Here is a 17,212-nt window from a genome sequence, read left to right as displayed (position 1 = left end):
GCCGCATTTATAAGATTTTTTGATTTTTATGTTTAAAAGTTAAATTTAAAGGTGAGCCCACGATATTTTTTCGAACAAAATTTTTGTGAAATAGCCTTAGATGTTGCAAAAAGACTCGCGAAAAATGTATGGTGGAGCAACATTAACTTTGAAAAATATTTGCAACGGCCTAAAAAAAACAGAAAAAAAATAAACTTATAGAGTATAGACAATATTTTTGAAAAGATTTTATTCCACAAAGAATAAACAACATTGTTTATTTGCTTCATTGCATTGAATAAACTTATTCAATTTCTTGACGAGTCTGAAAGGCCAGTCAATGAAAATGATAAAGAGCCGTCGCGGGTCGGATGAAATGGCATCGCGAACCAAATCTGGCCCGCGGGTCGTCTCGGAAAGGCGCCAACATTTCAAAAAGCATCATGTACACACCATCCTTTTTGAGAAAACGCATTTGAATGTAGAGCAGGGGTGCTCAAAGTTTTTGGAGGCCGGGCCAAATTTGAAGCTCAAATGAGCTTGCGGGCCAAATTTACAAAAAAAGGTTATTGAAAGAATTAAATTACGTTATTTTAATTTAAAAGATTAAATTTCTGTTATTTAAAAAATCAATTCAAAATAATAGAAACCACAAAATAACGGTTTTCTATCGGCATTGTTGATTTTATTATTTCAGGTATTTGAAAAAAAGTTTTAGCTGAATGTACTTGTGCTTTCAAAAAAAAATGTTTTGTTTTTATATTTCGAAAATGGTGACATTACATGTTGAATAATTCATCTAAAGGCGTAATTTTATCTATAAGTTAAGTGTGGCTAATGAAAAATCGTTGAGAGCCAGAATTTCAACATTTCAATGAAAAAAAAAAGTTATAAAATGTTTTATGTTTCCGTATAGTTAAACTGCAATCATTTTTTTCAAAAAAAAAGCTTCGACAAAAAAATTTAGCGAAAAAACATTTATTTCCATCCAAAATTCGCTAAAATTCAAATTATTTTTAATAAACCCAAACATGCTCAAATGATTCTAAATGCAAAGGAATGCATATTTCATTAATTCCAGCTGATTGCACTTAAATTTTATTTTTTTAAGTTTTAAAGTTTTTTGAAAATATATTTTGCTCCTGGTTTTCGAGCCATTTTTTTAATAATGGTGGAGGGGTGGGTTGATCGACGAAAGCTTTGTAAAATATTTGCAACAAACTTGATCCTCCAATTTCCACATTTTGTCTGCCTGAATCAGTTGGTAGTCAATCAGATTCGTTATTTAACTGTACACTCAAACCCCGCTGGTTTGACACCAACTGTTTTCAAACGAACGGGGTCACGTTTTAGTTTGACACCCCTTTTACACGGAGTTCACACAAACTACCAAACGTTTGTTTTGATAGTGTGCGTGAGCGCCGTGTAAAAAGTGACAGTTCTTCACTTTTTAGTTTGACTTTGACCAACCAACGGGGTACAAACTAAAAAAGTGTCAAACGAAAAAGTGACCAACCACCGGGGGTTGAGTGTAATAAGTTCGAATCCAGAAGGAAGTGAAATGTAAGTTTGAGGGTCAGTTCATAAAAAGGTCATTATGACTTGCAAATTAATAAAGAATACTTATATTTTTGCAACTATTACAAAATTCTACCTAAGTCAAACTTTAACGATTTTTTAAATATTTCTAGAAATGTTTGATGAAAGTTTTGATGATATTTACTAATTTCACTCACATTGAAACGTGTAAAATTGTTTTAATTATAAAATATTTGAACAAATTATTTGTATCCTAAAGTGGGGATCAAAATATTGATAAATCATATGTTTTTTTTATTAACAAAAATTAAAAAAGATTAGCATAAAAAAGTTTAAAATAACCATTTTTTTGAAAAAAGTATAAAATTACAAGTGGTCAACGGGCCATATTACATGATCATTCAAAATGGGTCCGCGGGCCACAAAATATCACCTCGCGGGCCACGTTTGGCCCGCGGGCCATACTTTGGTCACCCCTGATGTAGAGCATCCATTTTCAATTCCCATTTTATTATAAAAGCAAAATAAGATGTTCTAATGATAACAAACGATGAAAAACGTTGCTTTTATTGATACTTGATCATCCAAATTCAATAAAACATTATTTCTTTAATTTTATTTGAGAAAAACAAACATAACTCCTTTTGAAATCATCAACGTCGATATCACCCTGCTGTCATTGAGGGGGGGCGCTTTGTTATGATTCGTTTTTCTTCGCCGAAAGTACATGGCGCTTTGTTTATGATGCTTTTTTTTTCGTCACGAGGTTCATGTAGTCTTTTATTTGACAGGTTGACAGGGCTATATTAACAGGGACTGCTGATGGCAGAGATTTTGTTTATGTTACTTTATTTAAAATCATTATTAAACAGACTTTACTGAAGTAACTTTTGCTCATTTTTGGTGGAGAGGTAGCTTATTAGGAGTACTTTTAGAATATGCAATAACCCAGAAAGTGTCAAAATGTACATGATGCCTTTTGAAATGTTACCGTCGATTTTAGAATGATGATCAATTTGCATTGAAAATTAGTGACGGCTTCATCTAAACTGGGCTGCTTACTGTAGTTCAACTGTTCCGGAAGTATTTCTTATATGGTTTCAATAAAGTTGAATATTTCATTGAAGCTCTAATTACTTTAGATAGGGTTGCCGGATCATTGATATAATTCCTTATTGAAAAGTGTTTTCCATAGAAAATAATCTGAAAAATAACAAAAATTAAACATTTTCGCTGAAGACTCTCAGATTGTTTGAATTTGTCATCAAAAAAAAATCAAACCAAATTTCAATTATTTTATTAACTTTATTTACAAACTTGTTTTAAACAAAGCTTTGCAACGTTATTTATAGTTGTAGTTAGCGGGATGCTTTTCCCTCAAATCTTATCCTAGTTAAGACTATCAAAGTACATCGATATTCCGGCTTACGGCGTTTATTTTTTAAATTAAACACAGCTCAATTTAAAATCCGTTCTGCAGCGGCGCAAACAATCAACACAAAGCTCATTTATCATTCTCATTCATCATTATCTCATTCACATCATCGATATCACCTGTTTGTTTATTTTTTCGAGAGACTATGCTTGTTTTTAAACTATTTAAACTTATTGTTAAAAACGAATGTGCCGATGGACAGATATACCTGCGCGCGCTCTATTTACAGCCTGTACAACTAAAGTCTAACTGATTTTTTTTCCGTAAACCTACTATCTCATGTTTGCTGATTTTGATTAGTTTAGTTCGTTACACGCCGTTTTATGAGTTTCTCCTCTCTCTCTCTCGGTAAATGTGTGAGCCCTACCAGAACTTTAAAAGCCTTTTCTTAGATCCAATTTCCGCTGGTTAGTGGTAATGAGTAACATGCGTTTTATTTTTTTCTTATGACATGCGTGCTAGCTGCGTAATGCATTGTGCAAAATTTATGTGAATGTATTTTTTAAAAATAAATAGATGAGAGATGGTTCTTTTTTTTTTTTCGTTTGTGTATGTACAATGCCACTAGCTTGCGTTAAATGTCATGGAATTTGTACCATCAATCCTAGAGTGGTTGTTTTTTGCATTAGCTAACTTTTTTATCGGAAAATTTCGATTTAATTTTTCTGGATTTATCAAAGTTTTCTTTGACCGAAATGCAATTCTCTCTTTCAAACATAATCGCGTTTTCGTACATTTCTCTTTTGGTTTCGCTCTCTCACACTGCAATTCGTCGACAGAGAGAGTGTACGAAAGGGAACGAAAACGCAATTCCGCTCAGAATAATGCAGTGCTCCCAGAAAAACTGATTTTTCTCCGACAGATAGTTTGGAACTCTTGCATTTTGTATGGTTTTTAAGACACAAAACAGGTAGAAACGCTTCGCCGTAGTCGTCTCCAACAATGCTTACAAATTAATAGGAATCATTGTTTCGCAAGAGTTTCCGCGATGCCACGGGCACCATTTTTGTGCTACTAGTGTGTGTTAATATAAATAAACTTAGCCTTCTAACCAATAAATAACAGCTCATTCACGTTCTCGCTCTCGCAGTCATCTGATGTTCTAGTTGGCAACACTGTTTGCTGGGGTTTGGTTTTTCCTAAGTTCCAATAATACAATTGTAGGGGAGGTTGGCTTCCAGCGCACTGGGTTTTTTAGTACTTTCGGTTATCACGGATGTGGGCCCGCTTCCGGCGCACCTTCTTCTCGCACTTGCCCCACCAGGACGTCTTGGTGCAGACCGTTTCCGGCTTGAGCACGAAGCACTTGGACTGGACAATGTTGAAGAACAGCTTGCCCACCATGTTGGCGTCGCTCGAGTCGGCCATCTTGAGGCAGGTGCGGAATCTGTTGGGGTAAAAAAGGGGCACTAATGAGTACGGATTTTTGGTAAAATATGAGCAAAATGTATGAAAAGAACCAAAGTAGCTTGCTAAACTGAAAAAAAACTGAAAAGAAATAATTGCAGATTAATTATTTAAAATTGTGATATGTTTTCTAGCTAGTACCCGCTGACTGGCAGCGAAATTATGGTAAAGTATTATTTGTATCAGATTGGGAAAATAACATACAAAGCAAATTTTGGGTTGTCATTTCAGTAAAATAAATAACTGAATGCGATTCAGTAATCATTACATTTGCTGAAATTCGGTAATAAACAAAAACATTACTGAAAAATCAGTAACTGCATATCTGTCAAACTGAAATGTCACTTCTGACTACTTGTTTGGATGCTGCCGAGTGAAAATCCTCTTTCAAATGTATTGTTTTTCAAATTTTGTATTGTGATCTTTAGAAACAAAGGTAAGAAAAATGTTAATAACAAATTCCTCGATGCTAACCACCTGTTTTTTAGGTTTGGACGATTGATGAAATAAATGAATTAATAACAGTTATTTTTAAGACTGCTTGCAACGCGGCTCTACTTTGTACTAGCTGTTTCATTTTTCAAATAGAACTGAAACAGACCACCCGCAACGCGGAGTTGCAGTTTTATTTTTCGAGCAGTATTTTGAAACCGAAATAAAACTGCTCGACGAGTTTGTTTCAAACGTGAGACGATTTGAAACTGGAATAGAACTCAGTTTCAAAAAAAAAATCAGATATATAGAGATATCCACGTAATCTTACACACACACTATGATGCTGTGTTGATAATCATACGCACGCAATTAAAAGCATTTTTTTCGAAACAACATTTAGATCAGCGCGTTGCGAACACCGTGTTCTAGTTTCATTTCCGCCAGTTCTAAAAATTTAAAACTGCTCGCAATTTGAAACAATTATAAAACTTCGCGCTGCAGACAGTCTAATGACAAGCAAAATCTAATTTTGATAACTGAAATACCAGCAATGATTGCTAAAACTTCAGCAAATGATCTGTCAAACTGCCACAAGAAATTACTGAATTTTCAGCAAAATAATTTGACGTTTATTTTGCTGAAATTTCAGTTGTTTTGACAATTTTTTTACTGAAATTTCAGTAAATCATCTGTCAAAGTGACAAATATCAGTTGACTGAGAATTCAGTAAAATCTAAATTACTGAATCTTTCACTGAAATTTCAGTAGTTGAAAATTCAGTAAAACTTTACTGAATTTTAGGAAAAAAAAATGGTGCGTAAACTTTGAAAAATAATTGCAACAGAATTAATGATTTTTATTCCTACCTCCAAATATAAATATTTTTGTCGGGATTTAAATCAAAATCAACTTGAATTTTCTAAAATTATGATAAATAATTTAAAAAAAAACATTCAGACCTAAAATCGCTGTCAAGTTATTGAAATAACCAATTTGATCAATGAAGATTCAAGCAGTATCTGTGACCATTCCAAACGGTTCCCTCCCTTTTTACGTTGCAGATATTCGACTTGACCCTGTCGGCTGAAAAGAGCAAACAAAAAAAAAAAAAAAATACTCCAAGTGGGCCACCCTGGCTGGGACATCATTCCTGCGCGGTGCTCTGGCTGCAGTCATAAAACTGCCACTTGCAATCACCGCAATTGGACACGTCACAAGAGTGATGGCGAAAAGTTGAGCAGAAAAGATTCGCTTCTGGTTTTTCTTCTTCTCTGGTTTCTGGTGCATTGCTGGAAAAAAACTTCATTCTTTTCGAAAAGAAAAAGAGACGACGAAAAGTCGTCTTTTCTTCACAAAACTTCTCAAAGGAAATCGATTGGCGCTTAATCGCTTGCACTTCTGGTTGAACGAGTTTTAATTGAAATTATCATCGCGATTTCATCCATTCACGCGATTGAAACAAAGTGTAAATTGACGCTAAACTGGTGTTGAAGATGTTTACCCCCGCCCCGGAATATCGTCTTTACAGGAAAAGCGCAAACATCGCAATAAAAATAACACACAAACACAGAGTTTCCACTTCATGTTGGTTTTCGGTACTTCATCAACACCCCTCTGTGATGCTGTGTGAACAGCTAATGGGGCTGAGGGTGACATTTTTATTGTGCATTTAGACATCATTTTTATGGATGTCTTCTTGTGTTTGTGTTGAAATCCTCGGAAGGATCAGGAAGAAGGTGCAAGGACAAAGCCGTTTGCTACCTGTTTGTTATTAGAAGCACTTAATAAATGAGCTCTTTAAACGTGTTTGGTTAAGAATGTTAAAAAAACATCATTTAACATCAAATATGTCAGTATTTTTCCGATTGATTTATTGGGCATATTTTTTTTAATTAATTACAAGATTACAGCTGCACTGAAATGTTACGACAGAAGGAAACTTTCAACATGATTTTGAAGATCCAAATTATTTTTTAAAGAATTCAGCTTCATAAAATATTTTGGGTGCCAGCGAAATATGAGAAAGATAGTAAAAGAACTAAATGTAACTATTTGAAATCATCTGATTTGAGTTGATGATTTACATTAAAGTTATATTTACACTGGAATAATTATAATTTCCATGAATGTTTGCTCCTTACATCATATTTCAACATTACATTGAGTGAGTTTACATAAAACAGCAATTACGTGCTGTGTAAATTTACATTTTTTTCAATTTAAAATTTTTCAAGAGTAAAAAAAATCATTGTAGAAACTTTCCGATCTTCAGAATAAAAATATTTTTAAAATTTTCAAATCAACCCTAACATTTGAAAATGGTCGTAAATAAGTGTTTTTGAGCATTTTAAGGCTGATTTGGAAACTTTGAAAATATTTTTATTCAAAAGATCGGAAAATAAATATCTCGATACTTATGAGTAAAAGTCACGTTATCATCGCAAAATAAATTTAAGGTGGGTATAACTAGAATACAGTGCCCAATAAAAAAAATGGTTTACGTTTTACAAAATCATGATTTCTTAAAAAAAATGGAAAACAACGAAATGAATTACGACCAACTTATGTCATAGGTCATAGGCACAGTGTTGGGATTTGAGCGAGAAGATGGAAAGTTTTTCTCACTCGCGAGCGAGGGCTAGAACTTTTAGTCCTTTCCTATCCTCGCTCGCCTTTTTGCTTGCGTTCTCGATGCGTTTTGGATGCGAACGACGCGTTGGTAAAGAGGTGCAACTTCAATAGTCGTGTTGTTTTTTTGTCGTTGCCAACTCGTTTTACTTCTCGCTCGCGGGCAATTCTTCTCGCGAGCTGGCACGTTTGTGAACGGAGGAGAGAACAGGCAATCGAGTAGCTCTCGGTAGCTCGGAACTCGCGGCGAGAACACGAGAGAGAGAAATATTTCTCGCGAGAGTGCCAGGATGCCAACACTGGTCATAGCTAAAAAGATGGCATTTTTGTCATCTAAAAAATATCCAGAAATGTCCACCAAAAATGGGTAATTTTTATAGAGTGTATTTTCTTTCTGAAGACACCAAATCGATTAGAAAATTCGTTGTTAATATACAGATTTTTAAATATTTAAAAAGCCTATTCGTATAAACGGTTGCCAACATTGCACAGTGCGAAAAATCGAGCCAAAAAACGGACTTAATTGATGCCGGGCAATTAGAACTTTCAACCGAGACTTTTCTTATGAGAAAAATTCCGAGGAATCGATTGATGATGATGAGGACCCGCGGAAATTTGCTTAATGCACGTTTAAAGCTGATTTATCCTGTTTTTATTAGTTTCAAATATGTTGCTGAAATGTTCCTTGCTTTGACATAAATTTTTCTTTTGTCTTCTCTAGTCTATCGCAATGAGTTTCAGATACATTTTGCGGGTTCTCATCATTACCAATCGATTCCTCGGAATTTTTCAAGTAAGGCAGAGATTGACATAACTTTGCATTGGACATTGGACATTTCAGCAACATATTTAAAACTGATAAAAACAGCAAAAAATAGGATACATCGGCCTTTTCCGCGGGTTCTCACTATCATCAATCAATTCCTCGGTATTTTTACTCAAGAAAAAGTTTTGTCAAAATATTGAACATTTCAGCAACATATTTAAAATTAATAAAAAACAGTAATAAAAAACAGGGTAAATCGGCCTTAAACGGGCCTCACACAAATTTCTGTGGATTCTCACCATCACCAATCGATTCTTTGGAATTTTTCACATAAGAAAAGTTTTGGTTGAAAGTTCTAATTGAACGGCATAAATTAGGTCAATTTTTGCCTCGATTTTTCCCACTGTGCATTGTATGGAGGCTTAGTTCGTGCAAAATGCCTTCATTTGTCGTAGAAAAAGTACACACAGAGTTTCATCGAAATCAAAAAAACACAAACAAAAATTTACATTTATTCGCACATTCTATGAAAACAATTTTTTGGGAAAAAATTGTTCAAGTTGAAGTATAGAAAAAATATTCTAACTCCGGTAACTTACATTTGGCCACACTTAACCCTCTACAACCCAACCCCGCCTTTAGACGGGCTTCGATTTAAAAAATCGCCGAAAATCCATTTTTCAACCAATCTTTGATCTTTAAAAAGCATTGGGAAGAAGAACTCTTAAAATTTCAGAAAATGTATGGGTTGGAAGTTTTACTTGTTTTATGTGACTTTGCCAAGTTTTTAAAAATGTAATTTTTTTAAAGGTCATCTTTAGCAGTGTTTTTTACTAACATTTCTTATATTTTAAGTAGAAAGAAGTATGCATTAATTTTTCTAGTGCCCCAGACTATGCCTCTACGCATTTATTTACAGTTTAAATGATAATGGTGCCATTTTATAGCAGAAAATGTGAAAAACATGCAAAAATTTAAAAAAATACGGTTTTTTCGATAAATTCTCTTACCACGAAATGAAATAAATGCGTTACAGTTTTTGTACACAGTAAAAAAAAATCATGGTAATATTACATCTGGGAAGGAGTACATCTTTTATGTTAGAAAAAATGTGTAATTTTACCTCTGAAAATGTGTAATTTTACCACTTTTCTGGTGTAATGTCACTTTTTCAGTCTAAATTGAGGTAAAATTACATCATAGTAATATTCAACCTTCCAAAATTACAGCTTTTAAATTTGCACAATTTTTTACTGTGTATCTAAATAAATATTCATCATGGCCTAAAACTCACCAAATCAATAATAAGATAATATTCAACCTTCCAAAATCACAGCTTCCAAATTTACACAATTTTTTACTGTGTATCTGAATAAATATTCATCATGGCCTAAAATTCACCAAATCAATAATAAGATACAGGTTTTCGAATATTTTCATGTCATTCATATATTAACCAACGATGTAAAATGGCTGTTTTGGTAAAAGGGAGAAATCTAATAAAGTTTCAACCAAATTTTAAAATATATTTAAAAAATTTGACTGATTTTTGGGAGAATTGTTTACATTTATCAATTTGAACAATTTTCCGAAAAAAATATGTAATGTTTTGTTCCATGAAAAATGTATCAATTTTCTTGAAGGCGAAAATTGTAGCAAAATATTCAAAATTTTCCATTTAAAGTCTTAGCAATTTGCAAGAAGTTTACAAAACGAAATCAATTATTGATTAGAATCTAATGGTTTACAAAAAGTGATGTGACCAAAACCTGCATTTTTATTTTTTTTATTTTTGAGATTGAACTTGTAGAGCATTGAGCACAAAAACAAGTTCTATGCACGAAACCTATTCTTAAAGTTTAGATCTCCATTTCCCAAGAATATCAAATAATCTCAAACAATTACGCCTGATGACCACGTGGAATGTTGCGCATGGCTTAGTATTACATCGCCGAGAATTAGTACCAATTTGTCAGCTCGTTTACTCTCTATCTCTCTCTTGAATGCTTCTTATCAAGATAGAATCATCTTTCTCCAAGCCACCAGAACGCCAGACGGGAAGAAAAAGAAAACAAGCCAGAATTAATTACGAGAAGAAAAGGTCATCTGTCAAAACGCAACGCAACGCGTCCTAACGATATTGAGACTTGAGACGACCAGGCAAGATATCTCTTCTCGTTGCTTGATTTGTGGGAATTTCAGACCACCTCCGTTGTGGTGTGCAACAATTGCATGAATTCCTTTTGGAAAAGAAAGGAAATTGGATCCCGCTCGGGTGCTGCCAACGACTGGTTCTCAATGGACCAGATTTTATCACCAATCTCGCCTCTGCGAAGAATCTGGCCATTGAAGCTTGCGGAGTGTCTCAATTTGGCACGGTTCTCGGTGCGTTTGATGGCCGTAAAATATGGGTCTTCTCTGTTTTGATTGAGTGGTTTATGCAGAATTGCACTTATCTCTCTTTTTTTTGGTGTCGATTTTCCCGTTGTACTTTTCAGGGAGAATCAATTGAAATTTGTGGTGTACACATCTGCTTCTGATCCAGATTGGTTCCATGGAGAAATTGGCTCAGGCTTTCACCTCGAAGAGAGATTAATTTTGCAGATAATTTCGGTGACAAGCGAAACGATGAGCTTCGGAGGGATCAACTTTTCTTTGGCGATAATTGAATTTGATCGGTTGAGTGAACTTGATGGGAAATTGCAACAATTGTGTAAAATTGAAAAGTTTCTCGTGTTGTAGGGTCACAAGGATTATATCTAGAAAGTACTGCGAATCGTGCATAAATATTGTAGAACCTGTCAAAGTTAAAAATATGGAATTTTAGAAAGATCAAATGAAATAAAACAAAGGATTAATTACTTCTCATTAAAGATTCAAGTATCTTCACGCATGATTTCTCATCAATTGAAGCATAACCACGTGGTCACCACCATGAAACTGGGATCGATTTCCACAACGAAAAAAAAATCAACACAAACGCAACAATTGATGGCGCAGCATTTATCCCAAAAAAAGGGTTCTATTTCTTCTTCTCACCAAAACCAAACCACAATCAGTCAAAAAGTCAAAGAAATTCCCCTCAAATTGAAGGTGGATTCCCATCGTCTCAATAGCGCCAGGGTTGCCACGGCGGGACAGATCCATGTCCACAGAGACCTGTGGCCGCGGTACACGTTTACGACCCCCTCTAATCCTATCCCGAGTCAAGCTCTCGTGGTTCTTGGGTAATTTATGGCCAGTAATCAGCTCGGGACGAAGGCGATGAGTTTTCCCCGTTGTTTTACGACATCAGTATACGATCCTCGTGGCCCCTGAGGCTTCAACCTGTAGTTGGACTGAAGGTACAGCATGAGTTAAACTGTTGACGGTTTTTTTTCATGCTTTCTTATTCCACGTGCGTTTATCTTGTTATTACTATTCGACGACGTCGTCGTCGGCGCTGTTTAGTTATAATTAATATCGACTGTTTTATTGATTGCAAGAGATATTTTTCTGACCATTTTTCAAGATACGAGCGTAAGATTGGAAGTTACATGGTCTTTTTTTTGCTAAACTGTAATCCTGTGCGCTAAACAGTTCATAGGCACAATAAAGTCTTGAAAGCAATTTCATCGGTAAAATAAATTAAACGGCTGATTTTTTTTTAAATGCTTAAAAAAATTATTATTCCTAAATTCTTGCAAAATATTTGATTTTTTAAACTGAAGTTTTAACCTTTCTGGTGCTTTGATCAGGCCCTCAAAGATCAGCATTTTTTATTAAGCAATGTCCCATTACTACAGCTTTCGTAGAACAAGTTATGCTAAAATGATTAAAAATCGGGACAGATTTGGGAATAAGGTTTGATATTATTTATTTTTCGAGTAAGAAAGCTTTAAAAATAATCTTTTCAAAACGTTTTTTTGGGTATATTTAAGAGTTTTTTTTTGATGCATTGTTTAAATCTGATTAGATAGATTGTGTTAGATTAAATTAGATTACTTTGAATTTAATTTAAAAAATTTAAATTGTTCCAAAATCAAATTGTTCAAAATGGTTACCCCGTTAAAAAGATTAAATTTAGAATGCTTAAAATTGTTTAACATGGTTGAAAAATTTTCAAAATCGTTTTCAAATGTTCAAAACTGTTGCAAAATACTAATAAACAGAGTAGTGAAAAATTCAAAATTGTACAAAAAATCAAAACTGTTTGAACTTTTTAATTTGTTTGCAATTGTTTGTTTGTTAGTTTATTTGTTTAAACATTGCTCATATTGTTCAATATTGTTTTAAATTGTTTAATACTGTTTGAATTGTATAAAATTGTTTAGAATTGCTTAGATTTTTTGTTAATTTGTCATAGTTTGTTGGTCATAGTTTAGGCTGGTACAAATTTTATCTAATGTTGTTGTCACCCTCCCCTTCAAAGTTGGTCCGAAAAATTGTAAAACAATTTTTTTTTTTCAAAAAACTTCTAAATTTCAATGGAAATTTAAGTGCAATCGCAAAACGTTTTTTTTCGCTAAAATTTTTGTTTGAAAACTTATGATTGCAAAACAACTGAACTAGTGTAAAATGCATTTTAAACCACTTTTTGCATTCAAATATTGAGACTATGGCTTGTTATTTACATTTCTATATATTTTTGTTTTTTGCCTTCCTCGACTCCGGCCAGAGCCAAGGGACAAAAACTTTGACAAATATTTGCACCGGCTTTCAAATGATTTAAAATAGTTTGAAATAGTTTGACAATTGTTTAAACATTATTCAAAAATTGCTTAATTTTTTTTTAATTGATTATTTTTTTCTAATTTTGAAAAATACTAAATAAAAAATCGTTAAAAAATGATTAAAAACTGTTTAAAAATTGATAAAAAAAAATGTTAAAAAAACTGTTTAAAAACTGTTTAAAAATTGTTTAAAAATTGTTTAAAAATTGTTAAAAAATTGCTAAAAAACTGTTTAAAAATTGTAAAAAAATTGTTAAAAAATTGTTTAAAAAATTGTTAAAAAATATTAAAAATATTGTTAATTTTTTTTAATAAATTGTTTGAATTCTTTTAAAATTGTTAACAAATTGTTTGAAAATTGTTTAAAAAATGTTTAAAAACTATTTAAAAAAAATTGAAAAATTGTTTTAAAATTGTTAAAACATTGTTTAAAAAGTTGTTTGAAAAGTTGTTTAAAAATTGTTTAGATGTTTAAAAACTATTAAAAAAAATTGAAAAATTGTTAAAACATTGTTTAAAAAGTTGTTTGAAAAGTTGATTAAAAATTGTTTAAAAATTGCTTAAAAAATGTTTAAAAGCGTTTAAATTGTTTTGAAATTGTTTAAAATTGTTTAAAATTGTTTAAAATTGTTTAAAATTGCTTAAAATTGTTTAAAATTGTTTAAAATTGTTTAAAATTGTTTAAAATTGTTTAAAATTGTTTAAAATTGTTTAAAATTGTTTAAAATTGTTTAAAATTGTTTAAAATTGTTTAAAATTGTTTAAAATTGTTTAAAATTGTTTAAAATTGTTTAAAATTGTTTAAAATTGTTTAAAATTGTTTAAAATTGTTTAAAATTGTTTAAATTGTTTAAAATTGTTTAAAATTGTTTAAAATTGTTTAAAATTGTTTAAAATTGTTTAGAATTGTTTAAATTGTTTAAAATTGTTTAAAATTGTTTAAAATTGTTTAAAATTGTTTAAAATTGTTTAAAATTGTTTAAAATTGTTTAAAATTGTTTAAAATTGTTTAAAATTGTTTAAAATTGTTTAAAATTGTTTAAAATTGTTTAAAATTGCTTAAAATTGTTTAAAATTGTTTAAAATTGTTTAAAATTGTTTAGAATTGTTTAAAATTATTTAAATTGTTTAAAATTGTTTAAAGTTGTTTAAAATTGTTTAAAATTGTTTAAAACTGTTTAACATTGTTTGAAATTGTTTAAAATTGTTCAAAATTGTTTAAAATTGTTTAAAATTGTTTAAAATTGTTTGAAATCAATTAAAATTGTTTAAAAGTGTAAAAAATTGTTTAAAAATAATTAAAATTTGTTTAAAATTGTTTGAAATTGCTTAATATTGTTTAAAATTGTTTAAAATTGCTTAAAATTGTTTAAAATTGTTGAAAATTGTTAAAAATTGTTTAAAATTGTTCAAAATTATTTAAAATTGTTTGAAGTTGTTTAAAATTGTTTGAAACTGTTAAAAATGTTAAAAAATTATTAAATTTTTTGAAAATTGTAAAAAAATATTTAAAATGGTTTTAAATTATTTAACACCGTTTCAATTTTTTTTAAATTATTTAAAAATGTTTAGAATTGCATAAAATTTTATTATATTGCATAAAATTGTATACAATTGTATGAAACTGTATGAAATTGTATGAAATTGTATAAAATTTTATAAAATTGATAAAATTATTTAAAACTGTTTAAAATTGTTTAAAGTTGTATCAGAATGTTTTAAACTGATGAGTTTTTTGAAAATTGTAAATTTATTTTACCCGTTGAATTAAAAAAATATAACTGATTGAAATTGTTTAAAATATAAAAACCTGTTTAATATTCCGTAAATTTGTTTGAAATGGTGAACACAAGTTTAAAATTGAATTAAAATTTTTCAAACTCGTAATTTTGATCAAATATTTTGATCAAATTGTTTAAAATCATTTGCTATTTTATTGTAAAAACTGTTTAAAATTGTTTATTCATAAAAATTGCTCAAAATTGTTTGAAAATGTTAATAACTGTTAAAAATGTTGTTGTTTAAAAATCCAAGTTATGAGTTTAGGTATTTTATTAAAAATGACTATTCCAGATGGGACACCTTTGCGCTCATCCCCTCTAAACACCGTGAGAATGCTTTGCTAAAACGCATTTGCAACTCATTCCACCATATCAAAGGGAGAGAAGAAAAAAAAAAACAACGCCACAGTCATTAACGTCGGATTGTGGTCAATTAGTTACAGGTTATTGTGGGTGCGGGGGTTGATGGGTTAGCGCTTCGGCCAAAGGGCCCGGCCTCGTGCGCCAATTAATGAGCCATCAAAGGCCAAGATTTTTGCGGCCCACCACCAACACGCAACGCCGACTAGCGTCAAGATCAAGCAGGATGGATGCTGCGTTTGATTCCTGAAAATGGGGAATTTCTCAAGCAGGATGAGAGGCATCTGCAGGCAAGCGTAACTAATCTGGCATCGTTCCACCAGATTTTTTCCAAGAAGCCAGCCCCCGACAAAAATCGGAGGCAGAGGCGTGTAAATATAATAACGTAAATTATCACCTCCTGAGCGAGAGTGTGAGCTTGGACCAGCAGAGAGGTGTTTGTGCGTTACGGGGCAGGGGATCCTTTAAACGTCCTTTTTCTGGCCTTTTTTCTGTTGTTTCGTCATTTCTTATGGTTCGTTAGAAGGGCCCTCTCCAGTCGGAGGTCGGACGAGGAGAACAAACGAAAGCTGACCGGCAATCGGCAGTCCAAGATTGTGTGCAGACAGGACGGCATGTGGACCACTTGAGAATTGTTCTTTGAAATAGGCTGAACGGTTAGGGTGGTTAGGGTGATTTCTAGACAAAACTTAAACATTTAAACTGAATTTTAAAGTTTTGCAATAGTTAAGAAGACAACATCTTTTAACAACATGAAAAAGTATTCAGGTAAATAATTTTACAGCAAAATTTGATTTTTTTTAAACCAAAAATGAAGAAATTTCAGTTTTTTTTTCCATTCAACTTAAACTAGCTGTTCTTTAAAAATTTTAAATGTGCAAATATAGAGAAGCTTAAATTTAACAACTCTAAAGTTCTATAAAAATTTAGATGAACTACCCTAATCTTTCAGAAGTGCGAGAATCAGTCAAAGCCTGCACGTTATGGACACTTATATCGCTTATCGGACGAAGAAACGTTTCGGAAATCTCGATCTCGATACCGAATTCAATTGCCGAAGAGAACCCTCGGTGGAGGCTGGAAATAATCCTAGAATTAACCCTGGCTGGCCTCGCTCTCCACTTGCTGTAGGCCACTGTGGTCGGTCGTTGGCGCCATATAATTTACCGCACTGAAATCAAGCTCAGCTCACGGGATGACTTGTCATTTGAATGTGATTGTGATGGATCACGTTACTCGAGAAGAGACTTGAGGATGCTCGAAGATGTTATCGCAGCAGGAGCTGCTGGTTTGAATCGTTTTTATTCAAATAAAAGTGAATTTCGAGAAGAGTCATGTAGGAAGTAGGATGGACAGGCTTTCAAAGAAAGTGAAACTATTTAATTGTTCTAATTGTATAGGTATGATTTAAGTAACGATAATTGAGTGCTTTTAAGAAAAAGATCGGTATTGATAAAGTAATTACCTTCTCTCAAGAATTAATTATAAGTTGTGAATGAACCTTTTTACAGAAGTTTGATACACCAATATTTATTTCAAGAACCTGATAGAATTAACTTATGTTGAATCTTTAAAGTGCAGAATTTGCTTCAAAATACACTTCTCTCAAACAGATTGATGAGGCATTAAATACCACTAATGTTCACAGGGTGGGGCAACATCCTCATAAATTTGTTCAAAATTTGGCCAGGGGGTGTCCATAAATGACGTAATTTTCAAAAAAAAAAGTCCATATGATTGCCCCACCTTCCTCAATGAGCTGGGTACGCTAGGGCACTAGCGTTCACAGGGTGGGGCAACATGGGGCAACTGCCCCACCATCCTCAGAAATTTGTTCTAATTTTAGTCAGGGGGCGTCCATAAACGACGAAATTTTCTAAACGTCCATATGATTGCCCCACCTTCCTCGAGGAGCTGGGCACGCTACTGATAAAACTTTAAGATAACTGTTAAAAAATCAATATTTATGTTAGAAATCAATTCAAAGAAGCAGCTTGATAAGAAAGGTTAGAGCAACTACACTGAAATAAACCATAATCTAACATCTAAATATTTTGCCTGTCAAGTGTCAACGTTTACTGCTTCGCGATGATAAGTTGGTTTATAAATAGATTATTTTTAAATGACAATTGGTTGATAGTGAAACTATTTAAAAATTAAGTCATTTGAA

At 32.2% G+C, this 17,212-nt stretch overlaps 1 protein-coding gene across 3 annotated transcripts in view; it reads right to left on the bottom strand.

The window, feature by feature from the left end:
* Positions 1–2,803: 2,803 nt before the first annotated feature.
* Positions 2,804–17,212, bottom strand: part of LOC120419590 (uncharacterized) — a 49,361-nt gene continuing 34,952 nt past the window's right edge. For all 3 annotated transcript variants that reach the window (XM_039582329.2, XM_039582332.2, XM_039582331.2), the window contains one exon: positions 2,804–4,340. In XM_039582329.2, coding sequence (XP_039438263.1) covers positions 4,148–4,340 — 193 coding nt within the window. In that variant the 3' untranslated portion in view covers positions 2,804–4,147. The remainder of the gene's footprint in view (positions 4,341–17,212) is intronic.

This window comes from Culex pipiens, chromosome 2, assembly GCF_016801865.2.
Source record: "Culex pipiens pallens isolate TS chromosome 2, TS_CPP_V2, whole genome shotgun sequence".
NCBI lineage: Eukaryota > Metazoa > Arthropoda > Insecta > Diptera > Culicidae > Culex > Culex pipiens.
Note: the sequence above shows the minus strand (reverse complement) of the source record. Positions and strands in the feature narration are given on the sequence as shown.